Consider the following 18,629-nt stretch of genomic DNA (forward strand, 5'->3'; position numbering starts at 1 on the left):
CACTGGCCTTTTGATATAACCCCTTAAAATATAACTGCAAGAAAACACCCCCAACTATACAACAAACTTCATTTGGAGAGCTACTCCACCTTCCAGCCACAAACTGACTTAAAGCAAGTAAAAGCAATTATGTTGGCTGCCAAAGAATGAAAGAGGATTGTGCAGCTAAAAAAGTCAAGATGCATGAACCCAAGTTCTATTTTTTTTTTTTCTTCAATACGTAGTTAGCTCTTTATTTGTGGCCTCTTTTACGGAAATTCGAGTGATAAATAATTGAAGCAAAACACAACAGCCTGCAGGTAAGTTCTGCAATGGTTTAGCTTTTGTCTGCTGAGCCTTAAGGCAAGAAATTCCACTTAGAACTAAATCACAAAAACACAATGACTGAATCAAGTATTGTGTGCACCCATGGCAACCAGAGAGAGAACGGTTTGTCAAAAACTGCCCTGGTGGATTCCACAAAATCAGCCCCAAGTGGAGAGAAGGATCAATAGAGGTGTGCGAAACAAAACAATAGCAAGAGAACATCTTTACACGTGAGAAAACCTGCCAGCCCGGGCTGAATCCATGGCAGTCACAGAGAAGGACTGATGTGTGTACTGAAGTTTATACATGATTGCTAGGGGCTTTCTACTTGAATGATAAATCAACGTTCATTCTTAAACTGGCTTAATCCAGTTCAGGGTTTTGGTGCAGTGTTAGTCTATCCCAGCAGCAATGGCTACTGTTAAGAGTGACAGTCTGAAATGGAGAGTGCTCAGGGGGTTTGCAAAAGAGCAGAGACTGGGAGACGAAAGTAAAGCAGGCGAGAAGGTCAGCATCTGGTATCAGCAAAAACGGTCAATAAGCTGGTAGGAGAAGAGAACTGGCGACAAGCCAATCCAAAAACATAAGAATCAAGGTCCAGAGGGTATATGAAAGACCCTGCTATTAAATTCATCTCGGTAGCCACCTCCTGTGCTAGTAGGAAAGAGACAGACAATTGAAAAAGGGGGTTCTTCAGTCCAAGAAGAGCATGGAGAGGGATGCAGGCCGCCGTTTTAAGTAATGAATCCGTTATGACGTCGTACACATCTTAATGTTGAAAACACTCACGTTGGCAAGTGCTCAGGGATTTTGTAAAAGAGCAGTAGACCAGGAGATGAATGCACTCTAAGAGGTAAAAGTGAGATCCGAGTCTACAATCAGGGAAAAGGGTCAGCAAGCCAGTAGGGGAAGAAATCTGCTGACTAAGAGCCTAAATAAAAACACGAGAACCGAGGTCCAGATTGGAAAGGAAAGATCCTAATATTACGTTCATCTCGGTAGCTTCTTTTAGCTGCCCCCTATACTAGAGGGAAAGAGACATAAAATTGAAAAAGGAGGTTCTTCAATCCAAGGAGAGTATGCAGTGCAAATGCATGCATGCTGCCTTCTTGGGTTATGACTTGTGCATTAGGACATCTTAACATCTGCATTGAATTCACGCTGGGAGTGTGCTAGGGGGGTTTGTAAAAGAGCAGAAGGCTGATCAGGATCTATACTAGAGTCAGGCAGAAGGGTCAGTAGACACGTAGGTTCAGAGATCCAGTGATGAGCCAAAACAAAAACGTGAGAATTGAGGCCCAGAGAGGAACGGAAAGCTCCTAACATTAAATTCATCTCGGTACCTTCTCCTGTGCTAGAGGGAAAGAGGAACACAATTAAATAAGAGGGACCTTCAATGCAACAAGGAGTTTCCGATGGATGTATGCTGCCGTCTTACTGTACACACCGATCAGTCACGATATTAAAATGGCACCTGTCAAGAAGTGAACAGTCAGCTCTTGAAGGAGATGTGTTTGAACCATGAAGAATGAGAAAGCGTAAGGATCTGAATGACCTTGACAATGGCCAAATTGTGATGGCTAGACGACTGGGTCAGAGCATCTCCAAAACGGCAGGTCTTCTGGGGTGTTCCCAGTATGCAGTGGCTTGTACCAATCAAAAATGGTCCAAGAAAGGACAACAGGCGACAGGGTCCTGGGTGCCCTAGTCTTAGTGATGTGTGTTAGGAGCGTAGGTTAGTCCGTTTTGTCCAGTCCATCAAGAGCTGCTGAGAGAGTTGCTCAAAAACGTAACTCTGGCCAAGAGAGAAAGGGATCAGAACACACAGTGCTTGCCGCATATGTAGATTGGTCAGAGTGCTCATGCAGACCCCTGTCCACTGTCAAAAGCAACTACAATGGGCACATGGGCAATGGACCATGGAGCAATAGCAGAAGGTGTTCTCTTTTACCTCATGTGGACAGCTGGGTGTTTGTACATCATTTACCTGGGGTAGAGATGGCACTATGGGATGAAGCCAAGCAGGCAGAGGCAGTGTGGTGCTCTGGGCTGTGTTCTGCTGGAAACCTTGGGTCCTGGCATTCATGTGGTTTTGACAGGTACCACCTACCTAAAGATGGCTGCAGACCACCTACTGCCCTTCATATCAACAGTATTCCCTGATGGCAGTGACCTCTTTCAGCCGGATACAGGAATGGTTTGAGGAAGATGACAAAGTGTTGACTTGGCCTCCAAATTCTCCAGATCTCAATCTCTGTTTGGATATGCTGGAAAAATAAGTACGATCCATGGAGGCCCCATCTCGCCACTTACAGGACTTGGTGCCAGATAGCACAGGACACCTTCAGAGGGCTTGTGGAGTCCATGCCTCGACGGGTCAGAGCTTTTTTGATAGAATAAGGAGGTCCTACACATTAGGCAGGTGGATTTAATGTGGTGGCTGATGGGTGTATATAGACTTTAGGTGCTACTGCATTTTAAGACCCCAGTTTATTAGTGAAGTTTCATCTGAAGGTGGGTCAGGTTGTGCGCCTTGTGCATTTAGTTTTCTCACTTTAGTAGACTAGGGTAGTATGTTGATGTTGCGGGTCATAGGGGTGTGAAACCCCTCTTCCGGTGTGTTCTCAATAGTTATTATAGCCCATTCCTGACCCCTTTCTGTGTGACGTTTGCTTGCTCTATGCTCAATCACATGACTTTCCTATAAATGTTTTGGTCAGCTCCCATAGTCCATGCCTGCCTTAGTGCAGTCACCCGTTCTTTTCTTTTATTTATGATTCATTTGTATCACTTATTTCCAGTATGTGTTTACTTGCAGCTGGAATCCCTTGTGACTTAGACATCCTTATGGCGGCCGTTAAGTCATTTTGCATTTGAGTAGACTTTGCGCCTCTTTGCTCAGCAGCCTGTTTTCCTGTTGGTCATCTACTGCCATGCTTATCAGAATTTCCACGTGTTTTGCCTCTCAATAGATTCCGTATTGATTTGTCAGCCTTACTCAGCAGCCCTGCACTTTGTGCTGCTTCCTGACGGCTTGCTTACTGTTATGGGAAAATTGATATTTCAGTTACTAAGATTAGCAAGAAGAGCTGGAAAATTCAGGGTAATACTTTTATTAAGACGTAATTCAGCTATCACATGCCTGGCATCAGAATTTGAAACTAGCCAAAGTATTGCGTTTTACATTATAGACTTTCCTCTTTATGACAGATGCCTACAAAAAATAATTGGGCCAAGGTGCCCCGTGGTCTTGTGCGTCAGTGTTTTATTTTCACAAAAAGTTTGGATAAATCTGGGCATGAAAATTGACATGCAGGGCGAATTTACAAAAAGACTGCCAGGTCCCTTATCTTGCCAGGACCAATGCGGTGCAACAGGGATGTGTTAGTTTTGCTCAGAATGGCTAAGCTGTTTACACAGCAGAGTGCCAGCGCTCTCCAGTGAAGAACAAAAAAGAAAGAAAGAAGATCCTCAAAAGTAGGACACAAATTCAAAAAGATCCCCTCTCATCAGAAGCTTTTGTGCTTTTTGCCGAGTTCTTTCTGTAATGGAACCTCAGCACATGTCTACCTAAATTTATTTTCATCCCCCTTGGCACTTGTGCTGTGTAATTTGGTGGTCCTTGACTTCACAGCTTCTTTTCATGCATGTTCTCTCCATGTCTGTGTGGGTTTCCTCCCACTGTCCAAAACACATGCAGGTTTGGTGTACTGGCGACTCTACCATATTTTTTTATTCTTTATTTTGCTTTACACAATTTCTTGTATTAGGAATTTGTTAGTGTTCGGGTCAGAGCACAGGGTCAGCCATTGTACAGCGCCCCTGGAGCAATTGCTGGTTAAAGGCCTTGCTCAAGGGCCCAGCAGAGTAGGATCCCCTTTGGCAGTAACGGGCATTTGAACTGGCAACCTTCTGGATACTAGCGCAGATGCTTAGCCTCAGAACCCCCACTCCACCTAGGCCCTGGTGTGTGAGTGTGTGTTTGTGTGTTCACCCCGCAATGGACTGGCGCCCTGTGCTAGCTGTGATTGGCTCCGCTGCCCACACGACCCTGGTCTGGATTGAAAGGGTTAGAAACTGACATGACATGGCAATAAGAATGGTAAAGCATGACACTGACAGGTGTTCATGTCGGGGAGGAACACTGCTTTACCCTTGAAAAGCTGCGCCTGTGATGGTCTCCGTCACTGAGCCGTAAAAGTAGTCAACATAGTTTTTGGTCCTTAACTCATAGCCTGGGGAAAAATAGTCTGAAGTCGAACAAGATGGTGCAGAGGGGTGAAAACAGCACTGCAGTGTCACAAGGATGCGCTTTGACTGAGGCTCACCCAGAAACCTGCGTGAAGGTTGGAGACCTACAGATCTTGCTCATCTCTACGGAAAAAGGGAGCGCCATAGCTTCAGTCTGCTACTATTTGAGATCTGCAGCAACACCCCAGGGCACACGTGCACCGGATTGACGGTGAAGTGACTTTGATTTCTTACCTGTGATAAGCACAGCACGTGGTTTGGTCACAGCGTGTATGTCCTGATTGGAGAATTCCAGAGGACATCTGAGGGGATTGGTTCGGTAAAACGTCCAAGTAGACGCTCAAGGTCACCTTTGGGTTTATTAGCCTTTTGACTGACTGAGAGTAGAGAAGAGCGTGCAGTGTGGGTTTGATATCCGATTCAGTGTTGGGAAAGCAGTGGTTAGCCGTTTGTGTGATCATTTTTCACTATAGTTTTATTTTTCTTTAATGCATAGCTTTTTGGGGTGCAGATGTACAAAATCAAATATTAAGTTTTCATTGTTGCTTTGTTTTTATTCCATTATTGCTTGTTTGACTGAACTTGCATGGCACTTGCTGCGATAAACGGACATCTGTTGTTACACTTTTATGTATTTGTTGCGGCCTCCATCACACTGGTTATGTCACATCGTCCAACTCACTATATCCTAACACAGGGTCACAGGAGCCAACACAGGGCGCAAGGCAGGAACAGACCCCGGGCAAGGTGCCACACACACACTAGGGACAATTTAGGATCGGCAATGCACCTAACCTGCATGTCTTTGGACTGTGGGAGGAAACCCACACAGACACGGGGAGAACATGGAAACTCCACGCAGGGAAGACCTGGGAAGTGAGGCAGCAGTACCACTGCGCCACCGTGCTGCCCCCACTGGATATGTTCGGTCATGAAATGCAAGAAGCCCAGGGTATCTGTCTGTGCAGGGGTTCCAGTTCGTGGGGGCATCCCTGTGCCCCCTGCCGTCGATGTTGTTAACTGTGGCAGGTCTGTGACAGGGTGGCGAATGGGTGACGATATGCACTTGCCCCAATCTGCATGGCGATGTAGACCCTTTAGCACTGCACCGAGTGTTTTGAGTGCTGATGTGTCGTGAAATGTTGCGGAGATTCTCCGTGATGATCGTCAGATGTACAAGGACAGCGTGTAGGATGTGATTGAGGTAACTGATAGAATTCTGCAGAGCTCATTAATTGTGTATTTCACAGCAGCAGAATTGGATTTCAGCATACTGACAACTCAGGATTACTATTGTTATCTATGTTACTATTGTTATCTATGTTACTATTGTTATCTATTTCTACAGGACGTTTTGCACACTGGTAATATAGATGCTTAGTTTTGCCTAAGTTCATTTTGAATTTTTCATGCAGTGTGCACACAACAGTCTTCCGACTTCGGCCATTTCTGGTTCAGCCTACTTTTCTGAACTGCACCGCCCATAGTTTTCCCAAGCGTAGATTTAAAATTGGAAGCTGTCGTCTTTCACCTTTGGAGTTACGGCAAGCCTTTTTGCACACGGCGTCTGCACATCCACTGTCCCTCTTATTTCTACGATTATGTGGTCTTTTGATGACAGTGTGTTAGCAAATCCCCCAATACAAAAGGAAACCAAATGAGTTCATCTGTGTGCACTCGCTGTAACCTTTCAAGCTTTGCTGCGGTTTATTATGCGTGATATTTTTCTCACACTAAATTTGTCAATCACAGTGGCCTGCCTTTCTATTTGCCAATTCATTTTTATGGTGCAACTTGTAATTTAGTGAGCTGTATCATAATTAGAACACATTTTTCATGGTTTCTTAAGCTGAATGGCCCCTGGTCAGAGTTGTTCCTATAGTGGCGTCCTCGTTTTATTCTGTGCATTGTTCCCCTCTAAGCCTTACATTAATTATTTTAAATTATTAATGTTTTCTCAAGCTATTCAAATTTTTCTTTATTATTGTAATATTTTTTCACAAAGACCTCATGCTCAGTGTGATTTTTATTTATATTCTAATGTCTAAAGCAGTAGGTTCCTCAGTAGGTTTAGTGTCGCTATTTTTTAATTTAATTATGACAGGTAAGCAGTAGTACAAAATAGCTGCATCAGGCGACGTGTGTCGACAATCCCTCTTTGTTGCGGTGTTTCATTGTTTTAATGATTAACGCCCGTTAGGCTTGAATGTGTCTGCCGATGAGCTGTTCTCCTCCCTTCTGTGATCGGGTGTCTCTATCATGAGCCCAAGATGGTTGACAGCTTCTCGATTAGAGCTGCCACAGGGTCGCTCTTCATCTTTATTCAGATGCGTTTATTCTAAAAAATGCTTGCAGAAGTTCCACCAAAATGCTGCACCGGTTGATTTATAGGAATATGTCGCAAGAAAGGCTGGTTCTTCTTCTAGCCCTGGAGTCTGCTGCAGCCAGAACTGATTTATTGACTCTTCCTTGGGGGCTCGCGTTCTCTTTAGGTATGGTGGAGTTCTGGAGCACGGCCATCTTAAAAGAAGACTCCTTAGTGGGAAGTTTTTGTGCATGCAGTTTAAATTACAGTGGGTACTTGAAAATGTTTAGGATTACAACCTGCAAGGGTGTCGTAGCCTCTCTGAACAAACTCGGGACACCCCCTTCTTCTATGTTGTCCCCATTTGTCGGGCTTGTTATGCTCGACTCTTCACAATAATCGAAGATCTTCCGGAGAAATTGTCAATTAAATAAGGCTGATGTTTTTGTGAGCCGAGGCCTACCTCTGTTTTTGAGGAAGGTCAGCAAAGGGAATTCGGGAAAGATATATTTGTCCCTAATGAAAGTTTGTAAGCTCTTACTTTCCTGTGCTCTTGTTGATAAAAATAATTTATAAGGAAAAATGAGTACACAATTTGTCATTTCAGTTGATCAGTGCTGCTGACTTGACGCCCATCATCAGGATAGTAATCTCTCCTCTCCAATGTGTTGAAGTGGGTTTTGTCCCGGAACATCACCTGACTCCCTGTGTCCAAGGACGTGCACTCTAGTTGTCCATTGACTTTGATTAACACCTCCACTTCCGAGAAGGGAAATTAGGCGGATCTTCACCACAATCGAGTTCCTTTTTTTAAATTTCTTCTGTATTTTTGGCATTCATCGAGACGTCCTTTTTGTTTTTAGTGTTTATTTTTAATTCTAAGCATTATAATAGTGAGAGAAAACAAAAAAAATTAAGTGTTGGGACACCACTCTGTGAACCCTGTGTTGTTTGGCAAGTTGGTAAAGCCACAAAAATAAATCAAAAGTAGAAAAAAGTGTTTTTTCCTGTGTGCTGAGTGTTATGTTGTTTTGATATGTGACTTTCAGTGAGGCTGATTGGTAAATACCCCCGGAACAGAAAGGGCAGAGGTGCTTGTGGAAGTGAAAAGTGATGTCATTGGTCATCTCTGGTCTTCATTTCTGAGGGCAAAAGAAAGAAAAGTGTAAATGGCAGTGCCAGCCTGTGGGTCAGGGTGGAATTACAACTAACACAGACGCCCTGGAGGTGCCCTCTACTAGTGTGTATGTGTGATGGTTCAGTCAGGATTCCCCTCCTGGATGAAAGTCAAAGCCTTGTGTGGTGTCTGTTTTGTTCAGTTTTGATCATTCTATTTATACAATTGTCACTTTTGTTAATTATTTCAATTATTCCTTGCTTGTGATTTTTGTCTCTAATCTTTAATTAGCCGATTTATGGGTGGTTCCCCGATAGGCAGAACCACCAGAGACTGCCCTCAGTCCTGTAAAGGTGAGGGTTTCCGGTTCTATTCAATAAGGGCGCGCACAAAAAGGCGACCTTAATTGGGCGCGGCGAATAAAGGCGACCTTCAAAAGGGTGACCTCAATTGGGCGCGGCGAATAAAGGCGCACGTAAATAAAGGCGACCTTCAAAAGGGTGACCTCAATTGAGCGCCGAATAAATGTGCGCGTTGCAGGTTAGCCTATTCCAAAGCCAAGGAAGACCTACAGAGACAGTTCGGAGCGAATTAAATCAATTGTCCTTGATTATGCTAATAGACCGCATCTCGAATATCTACGTGGCATTGCACATAATCTACAGCTTCAAGTGTAACTTGCTTTCACCTTTTTATACGTTCAGTCATTGCCTTAATCTCATTTTCTGTAATTTTGAAAACAACAAAATATAGAGAGCTTTAGAAGTAGTTCGTTAGAAGTTCATGCATTAATTAATTAGATGTTTTAATTCTTGCTTTCGCCTTTTTATATGTTCAATCATTGCCTTTATCTAATACATTTTCTGTAATAATTTTGTTGCGTTTGCCTTTATTCGCTGCGCCCAATTGACGTCACCCTTTTGAATCACTCCTTTATTTATGTGCGCAGTTATTCGGCGCTCAATTGAGGTCGCCCTTTTGAAGGTCTCTTTTATTTATGTGCGCTTTTATTCGCCTCGCCCTTTTGAAGGTCGCCTTTTTGTCCGCGCCCTTATTGAAGGATACCGAGGGTTTCCCACAGTGCCTGGCGGTTCATTTGAGTGTGCTCGGGAGTTGCTGAGTGTTTATTGGATGTTTTGCTTGTGCTTTTTTGTTATTTCACGGTTTTTGACTTCCTGCTCTGTTTTTTCAACTTTGTCAGTTGATTCTTTTATTGAGACTTTATTTGCAACAGATCGCCTTGGTTGCTCCAGGAAATTCCTTTTGTGTTCCACTGAGCTTTCTTTTGTTATAGGGCATTTTTTTAAAAAAGAATCTTTTTATTTTATTAAGATTTCTGTGTTTGCACTGAGGCTTATCCAGAGTGCAGTATATCCCCCTCTGGTGGGTATTTTTGAGCATTTCTGGACTGACAAGTGAAGATTTAACTGATTAGAGTATCTTGTATAGTTCATCTACTAGTGCATGCTGGTAAAGGTGTCATGGGGTGATCTTGACACTCAGATGCTGTCACTGCTCTTCCCTTTGTTTCTGCCATTATGGTGGTTATCACTGGGTTGTGCAATCACTTTGCCGTAAACACACAAGCACAACTAACTTTGCTGTCCTTTATTTACATTAAATATAAAGTTCGATGATCAATAAACACAATACTCACACTTAATTATGAAGTTTAAACATGTAGCTACCATGTCTTGGGGATGAGATCCCGATTTGTGCGTGCTGATAAAGGCATGCTGCGATGTGTGTGGTGCTCAGCAGATGTCGCTGCTTTTCTTTTTTTGCCATTTCAGTGGTTATCACTTGGTTTCTTGATCAGTTTACTTTAAACACACAGCCACAGGTCATGGCCAATAGGTTGCCCCTACCTAACATAGCTTTCGATTGAAAACAAAATCAAGGTTGTAGCTCCAGTAGTTTGTGAATAATTGCGTGACAGAAAGGCAGATCTTAGTGTTTTATATATACAGATATCTTAAGTACTAACTTGATGTACAATATTTGTGCAGATGTTTGTGTTGTAATTGTCATTTTTATTTAACTTTTCACTGGCTTTCTTAAGTTAAAGTGTACATCTTTCCTGGAGGTTTTTTTAGCACAATTCATTTTTGATGTTTGTCTTTTATTGGAAATCTTCCTTCAGAGGTTTATTTATTTTTTGGTGTTATTTTTCAGTGCTATTTTATTAACCTTGGATGCCGTATCTTGCATCGGTTGCTGTGGTGTTGCTATAGGTGACATTTGGGGTCACGGTGAACGTGTCCATAGGGGTCAGGGTGTAAAGGTCAACTCCATAATCTTCCTGGTGTTCGAGACTGGACACTTTGACTTGTGATGTACTTTGCTTTTCATCTTCTGATCTAATGTTCAGATTTCTTGCTTTTCTTTTTCAACTTTGCTTTTTGGTTTCTGTATTAGGCTTTGATAAAAGGTAGGATTGACTTTTTCATTAAAAACGTTGCTCAGTTTCTGACTCATGTTCATTTTTTTCCTGTTTGTTAACTAAAAAGAAATATATTTGCCTCTTTCTGAAGGCATTTGCAACAGTTTAAAAATGAAATTAGAAACTCATTTTACATCATTACAGCCTTAAATTAAAAGCTTGTTAAAAATAGAGATGACTTTGCAATGTTGTCCTTTCCCTTTTGGTCCACATATTTTTTGCCGTGCCCCCTTTTGAGGTGCCATGTCACCGGCTGTGGCAGGCACTCATTGGTCTCGGACTGCTTTTTCTGCAGCTTGTGCCACACTTCAGTGCCATCCTGTAAGGCCAGGGATATACGTAACGCTAGGCGCTGTGTGCACTTGAGGACGGCTGCTGCTACACTCGCAGTGTACTGTCTATACTTGCTTGCATACTTTAAGTAAATCTGGAGGATTCCACCAGGTGAGAGCGTGAGAAATCATCACAGTGAGAAAACATTTTCCAAATTCTCTGTGTTGTGATCTGAGGGAAAAAGATGTTAAAGATAAAAATTCTTTGCTGTTGAGAAGGTGAAAAAAAGAAAAAGAGGGCAACAGTGACACAGAAAATGGCATGCGAGACCTTTAAATGTATCACGTCATTATGATGGGTGTGACAGATAGGGGGTGCTATCGCTCCCTTGAACCCCTGTCCACAACTCCAGACACCAGGTAAAAGTCCAATAAGTGACTTTATTAATCTTCCACAGTGCACAAAGCACCCTCTCCTCCACAATACTCATAAACACTCACAATAATACACAATAATCCAATCCTCCACTCCCAGACGTGTTGCCCTCCTACCACCCAGCTCAGCTCCCCGTCTGGAAGCTCTCATAGTCCTTTTATAGTACCCGACCCGGAAATGTTCCCCAATCCCCAGTCCACGTGACTCTTTCACTTCCAGGTCAGGTACAAGTCCTTTTCTTTTCACCCCGGAAGCACGTCACTCTTCCTCTGACGCACTTCCGGGTTATAGGGCATAAATAAATCTTCGGTCCTCCCTGCAGCTCCCTCTTGCGGCCCCTGTGGTATCCAGCAGGGTCTTGTATAAAAACCACATAGTCCATGACTCCCTGCTGGTCTTCGGGGCACCTCCATACTGCAGAGAGGGCTCCATCTGGTGGCCTGGGGGTATTGGCCGGGATGACAAGCCGGCCAAAGATCACATGGGGAATATGTGAGGCTTGTATTGCCTGTGCGAGAAATGGTTGAAGTAAAGCACCATGCACCATGAATACATTCTCATGGCAGCATTTAATGCTTCCCTGCATCGAACCATTCATCAAACATCGGAGCACACAGATGGATCCTGTTGGATCTGCAATCCTGTCATCACATGTTGATAGTAAATAACTATGATGACATCACATACCAAAACCTTTTTGCTGGTACTGCACCTTGCGCACAAGTCGTGTTAATTTCTGACAACATGTTTAAAAGATACATCAAAAGAATGCTAGGAACACGTGGCAGCCATGATGTGTGCACGTATGTGTTCTGAGAGTGAAGTATCAACTGGCCCTAACTCTATCCTTGTTCATTACATTTCTTCAGTGAACACTTGGCAGTTTGCTAACTAGACTTTAAGATCTGAGCTCCAAATCAGAACAGACTTCATCAAGCACTGCCCCTCAGACGTTCAATGGCCTTTAGTACACATAATGCAGCCCAGCAGGATGGTACACATACATTAGGCTTTTCTATACAACAGCATCTCTGTTGTTTAAGGCCTGATGCTCTCTTGTTGTGCTGGTTAGTGTCATTAAAGGATTTCTGTTTAAAGTGCTCGCTGTTACGTTTATATGGCTATACATTGAATCATACACCAAGGGTTTGTTTTTGATCCTGACTAATGTTTCCTTTTTTTATTTCCAGCATACTTCCATTGACGGCTACCATGAACCATATATTCCGCCCACCAAGTCGAACAGTCGGCAAAACATCCCCCGGTGCCGGAACTCCATCGCCTCGACCACTGATGAGCAGCCCCACATTGGCAACTATCGCCTGCTCAAAACCATTGGCAAGGGCAACTTTGCCAAAGTCAAGCTAGCAAAGCACGTTCTGACTGGAAGAGAGGTGAGTAGCAAGCAATTAATTTCTCTTTAGAGACTTCAAAACGGCATTTGGCAACTTGTTTTGATGAGCTTAAAGGGTTAATGAAATTCTTTCTAATGCCTTTATAGTTACACTGCTTAGAAAAGTATTAAGGATATAACAGTAAAATCTCATAGCAATATTGATTAAAATATACATGAAGACAATTAAGCAGGAAATTATTAAAATCCATATTTAGCAGAGATAAGGGCAGAGAAGTAAAGAGAGAAGTAAATTATATTAAATATTAATAATGGTGAACCAACTGTGTTGCTATGACAACTTGGAGGTTTAGGGGAAACAAACACCATGCAACTATGAATCTTTGTCCCAACAGCAGGTCATGGGAATTACATGTGTTCTGGACATCCAGGTCACTGAATAAGTGAAGAACATTGCATGTTCTGAAGATTTTTATACAGTATTTACTGCTGAATCAAAACTCCAGTTTGCTTCATTTTACGGAAATGAACTGTAAATAATAGCCCAGTGCATTTATAGTATTTAATAGACCGTACTCCTGTGAAATGTAGTCTTCTTTCTGAGCTTGTGGTCCATCAGTGCACCTTTATCACTCCACTACTTATGTACCAATTCTGAACAAAGGCTGATTTATACTTCTGTGGTGAGCCAAAAACACAGCTATGCATGTGGGCAACGCTGTCACAAGCAGTTTGTATGGCACAACATATGCTTGAATGCTAGTTGGCAATATTTGTAGCATACAAGAAAAGCAAGTAATCCATTACAAAGCAGGCAGTTTTTACTCTGCGGAATCACTGTTCAGCTGGCTATACATTTCCTTCTGTATGCGAACGTATTTGTCCCTCATATTTTTCCATTTTTTTTATACATTCACTGACATCCAAACTGGAAGACAAACAGAAACATGATTCAGGAAATATGTAGTTACCGAACTGGCCAATCCGAGTCACAGGGGTCTATGGGTTCACATGAACATGACACATAGTCACATTTCTGAGGAGGTGAGCATCAAGTTATGCTGTAGAAGTAAAAATCAGCCTTAAGCAACTCAAATCAGAAATCTGCAAGAGATCTGCCTGTCATGCCAGCACTTGGAGGCATGACGGGAACACCAGATAAGGAGTCTAATCCTTTACAGGATAATCAAAAAGGACCTGCGTGACCACACAGGGAATGTTCAAGCTCTACAAAATGACCAGGTCAGGAAGCAAACCTGGATGCCTGGAACTACAGGGCAGGGGTAGTAGTTAACATTATAGAGTAGCCATTTAAATGCGTTTTAACAAATTTTAATGATGTGGTGGATTTAAGGCTCCTCCAGTGTGCCGTGCAACCTTATTTGTGGAGTGATATGATAGCACTCCTCCTGAGTGTTGTCATTATAGTTGTTAAAATGTGCATAAAACATAAACCAATAAGCTCTGCTCCTGATAAACGTGCGATCAACTTTTAACACAAAATTTATCCACCACCCCCAACCCCCCCACCCCGAAATCTTAGAAATATCTTGAAGGAATGAGAATGTAAATGATGAAACATTTTCCATTAAGGCCTTCATTTTGTAGTGAAATTATAAAACTATAACAGTAAAACACAAGGTTATCATCAGTCAGTCAGTCAGTCATTGTCCACCCCGCTACAGTATATCCTAACACAGGGTCACGGGGCTCTGCTGGAGCCAATCCCAGCCAGCACAGGGCGCAAGGCAGGAACATATCCCGGGCAGGGTGCCAGCCCACCGCAGGGCACACACCCACACACCAAGCACACACTAGGGACAATTTAGGACCTCCACTGCACCATCCTGCATGTCTTTGGACGACTTGTCCGATAACAATGAGTTTTACTGCACAACAAAGGAGAGCGTTACAGCTCTTCTAAAGGAGCCTCTTCAGGCGATTGTGTAGCACCACCGTTGTTCTTCTTCCGGCAGTCTTTAATCCAAATCCCTAAAGCAGATTCCATCCAGACTCCACTTACAACTCGTTTTGTGCCCTGGTTAAAAGGACACTGCGGCCTTAGATCTTATATTCTTTTCCTCCTTTTTATTTATATATAATGTGGAGGACTGCCAGCTTCCCATGCCGGTCTGCACCCCCAGGCCCAGGTCATTCCGGTGTCCATCAGGCCCTGCAACCCGCTGAGACTGACCTTCTTTTTCCCGGTCTTCTTGCCCATCGCTCTCCGGCTTGGACTGACGCTCGCCGCTGTAGCGTTTTCAGTAGCGGGTGGTGTTTGTAAATATTTTATTTATTTTTTCTCCAGCCGTCTGGAGTTTTTTGGTTTTTTCTGTCCCCCCTGGCCATTGAACCTTACTCTTATTCGATGTTAATTAATGTTGATTTATTTTGTTTTCTTATTGTGTCTTTTTTCTATTCTTTACTATGTAAAGCACTTTGAGCTACTGTTTGTATGAAAATGTCCTATATAAATAAATGTTGTTGTTGTTGTTGTACTTCCGTGAAAAGCTGGGGAAGCCACCGAGGGTTGTCTGCCCACACGAAATTTATTTTGAATGCAGGTCCCCTGCCAACAGACGGCCGGAGAATCCTGCCGACTACGCCAGTGTGGCAGTAGGGGGCGCTAGTGCTCTCTTGAACCCTCAGGTACAACTCCAGACACCAGGTAAAAGTCCAAGACTCTTTATTGTATACTATCAATGTGCACAAAGCACCCTCCACACTACTCATTACTCACTAACCAACACAACACTATAAGCACTCCTCCTCGCCCAGACACTTTGTTCCTCTACCTCCCAGCACAGCTCGTTGTCTGGAGTGAGGCACTGCCCTTTTATAGCCCCTGACCCGAAGGTGTTTCTGTCCCAACAGTCCACAGTTCCTTTTTCCTTCTGGGTCAGGGCAAACAGTCCTGTTCTTCACCCCGGGAGCACGTCGTTTCTTTCCGTCACGTGACCGTGACATACTCCCGGGCTATAGGGCACACAAGGGCCCATGAGCCCTCCTACAGCGACTCCCGGTGGTCCCCAAGGTATCCAGCAGGGCTGTGTAAAAACACTACATAGTCCATAAGGCCTTGCTGGAACTCGGGGCACGATCCTGCTGTCGGGAGAGCTCCTCCTGGCGGCCTGGGGGTGCGGACCGGCATGGGAAGCCGGCAGTCCTCCACAATATAAATATAAATATAAATATATATATATATATATATATATATATATATATATATTGCATTTTATGAGGCTTCTTCATATTCCAAAAATGATCTTTCGAATTACACATTTCTGACCACCTTAAATCCAGTACAGGATTGTGGAAACTTATCCCAGCAGCATCAGGCAGAAGGCAGGAGGTGACACTGGACAAGATTCTGGTTCCCCCCCCAGGACACACTCACACACACTTCTACACACCTAATTGCAAATACCCACATTAATGTGTGCTTGCAGTGGTGGTGGAGGGGCATATGCATTCCACGCAGGCAACAACTAGGCCAGGATTTAAATCTAAGACTCTGGAGCTATGAGGGAGCAATGTTAGCCACTGTGCCACCATGCCATGCTCTGGATTTGTTGTGATGTCTTGCCTGCTTCATGCAGTTTTTACTTTGATTTGAAGGCCTGTATGTGATCCAGTATAATGAGCAGTTACGTCAGAATGACCAGAGAGAATTTATTCAAGAGGGATCCACCTGTTAGGAGAACAGCACTATTACATAATAAGGACTGCATATGGCATTTTAGTTTAATTCAGAACGGATGTGATAAATAATGCTTGTTTTAATTAGTGAAAGATAGGATTGAAACAAAGGACATTTTAGAGATTTCACTGTCAAGTTTGAGAAACGTCTCTCACTCAGAATATTAAAAGCTGCTTGCAGCATTTCACTAGTGTGCCAGGAGCTGCAAAACTAAAAAGCTAAAGTGAGACAAGCCTGTAATAAGGCCCCATTGAGGCCATTGGAGGTCACTGAGGCAGAGGCTGGCGTCGTTTTTGGAGAAGTTCAGTGAGAGATGACTTAACCAGGGTTTCCTTCAGTTCTGTACACATTAAGCAATTTTAGATTTGACCTTGATCCAGTAATTAGTTAAAGGTGGAAGGTTGGATCATGAAACTTTGAAAATGAAAGGCTGACACTTGGCTCATTTTAACTGCTGAAATTCGATCCGGAGGAGATGGTCAGAGGTTAGTCTGGAAGTGAGAGCAGACTTAGCTTCACCAAAGATGTGCAGCTAATTGGAGGGTGCAATTAAACCTAAAGACAGGCAGCCATCTATTATCATGTATCTAAAATCGGAAACAATAAGGATATTATGAGAGAAGCGGACAGATTTTTATAAAGAGCATTTACAGGAAATTGTGCTGACTGAGACTAGTGGATTTTGTATCTAGGTAATATTTCAGATTGATTAAATAAACTCCTTCCTGCATTATACAGTGTTTTTAAAATCGGCTCTGACCCGTGTGACCCTGAACTGGATTAAATGGATTAGATGATGGATGAATGAATGGGTAAATAAACACTACACGTGTGTAATGTCTAATGGGGTAGTTTTAATAATAACAGAAATTCATCCACGTAGAAAGTAATGAAAACTAAAAATACAAAAAAAAAAGAAAGAGAGAAAAGGTATGTGGAAATAATATGCAAAAACCAGATTAAGATTAATGTTTAAGATTAAGAAAAAGATTAAAGTTCAGTGCCACAGAGCAAACCTGAGATTTGAGGCAAAAACCGAACCGCCCTGATATGCCTGATGACTACAGTTGAATGGACATATCAAGCTTCAGCAGATATGTAGCAAAAAGGTAAAATGATTGAGAGCAAGTGGAAGTTACTATGCCTTGTGCTATGATAGGCTACAAGAACACAATGGGCGGCGTCGACTGTGTGGAAAAAATATTTTTAAAAAATCAATGCCTATGGACATTGGTGAAAGTTTCAAAAGGAAAAGGAATGTCTCAACCTGTTCGACATCATCTTCAACACACAGAAACCAATGAGCAGCAGTACCATTTAAAGCCCAGACACACATTTTGCGGGGAACAGATGATACCAGAGTCCGTATTCTGTCCTTCACGTCATTGATATCACAAACTTTTCTGCTATAAATGTGCTCCTTCACCATACCCCATAACCAGAAATCACAGGGTGCCAAATCATAGGAGTGTGGAGGACATGGCTATGGTCCACCATGACCTATCCATCGACCTGGAAAGGTGGGGTCGAGATAAAAAATAATCCATTAGTGTTATATACATAATTTTGACTGACCCTGTGAAATATATATATATATATATATAAAATATATATATATAATATATATATATACAGTGATAATAACTAAGACTAGACATCATGAAAAAGGTTTGGGGCAGCCACCCGTATAATCTCCCAGGCTGCAAAAGGCTTTAGAGTAGAGCAGAGTTGTTCATTCGGCTGAGTCCAAGATAGAACTGACTCATTGATGTTAAGATGGCAGCTTTAAAGGCCCATATGGGAAGTGACATCATTGAAGGGTCCGAAACCTGGCAGGATTTCTCGGGACAGGTCTGCAGAGAACTGAGAAAGACAGTCAGTGCACCCTGCCACCCCCTGGTCAGATGTGGTATTACTGTTACTTAAGCCCTTTAGCTGCCTCCTACTTGCACATGTGTGACAATATATATATATTGCCAGAAATATAATCATAAAAGACTTAATAAATTGATAAAAATTAAAGAATGTAAGTCAAATGACTCGTAGGTTTTAAATTGAGAAATTCGATATAGAAAAATATTGAAAGGTTTCTGTTTTTACAACTATGGATGATATTCCCGATGCCTGGTAGTTTAATTATCATCATGGATAGAGACAGTATAGTGTTTTGACTTCCGGTAAACTCCCCCTAGTGAACTGTAATTGCATCTAGACAACTCAAAATGGCAAATATTACCTTGTTAATTGTATAGGGTGGTCCAGATCTAATTATGCAATTTTCATTACGCTATAACTTATTAAGTTTATTACATAGAAAATCACCCGAAAAATCCTGGACCATCAAGAAGCGTGCGAATTGACGACATGAAGAATCATCTTCGTGCCGAACTGGAATCGTCCCTGCATAAATCAAAGTCATCCAGACGATCTGGAGCTGCATATTTA

The 18,629-nt window shown here is 42.6% G+C and overlaps 1 protein-coding gene across 7 annotated transcripts in view; it reads left to right on the forward strand.

Annotated features, from left to right (window-relative positions):
- The window catches only part of mark1 (MAP/microtubule affinity-regulating kinase 1), a 395,537-nt gene that overhangs the window by 110,830 nt on the left and 266,078 nt on the right, over positions 1 to 18,629 (forward strand). For all 7 annotated transcript variants that reach the window (XM_039738976.1, XM_039738974.1, XM_039738977.1 and 4 more), the window contains exon 2: positions 12,321 to 12,524. In XM_039738976.1, coding sequence (XP_039594910.1) covers positions 12,321 to 12,524 — 204 coding nt within the window. The remainder of the gene's footprint in view (positions 1 to 12,320; positions 12,525 to 18,629) is intronic.

Source organism: Polypterus senegalus, chromosome 16, assembly GCF_016835505.1.
Source record: "Polypterus senegalus isolate Bchr_013 chromosome 16, ASM1683550v1, whole genome shotgun sequence".
NCBI lineage: Eukaryota > Metazoa > Chordata > Cladistia > Polypteriformes > Polypteridae > Polypterus > Polypterus senegalus.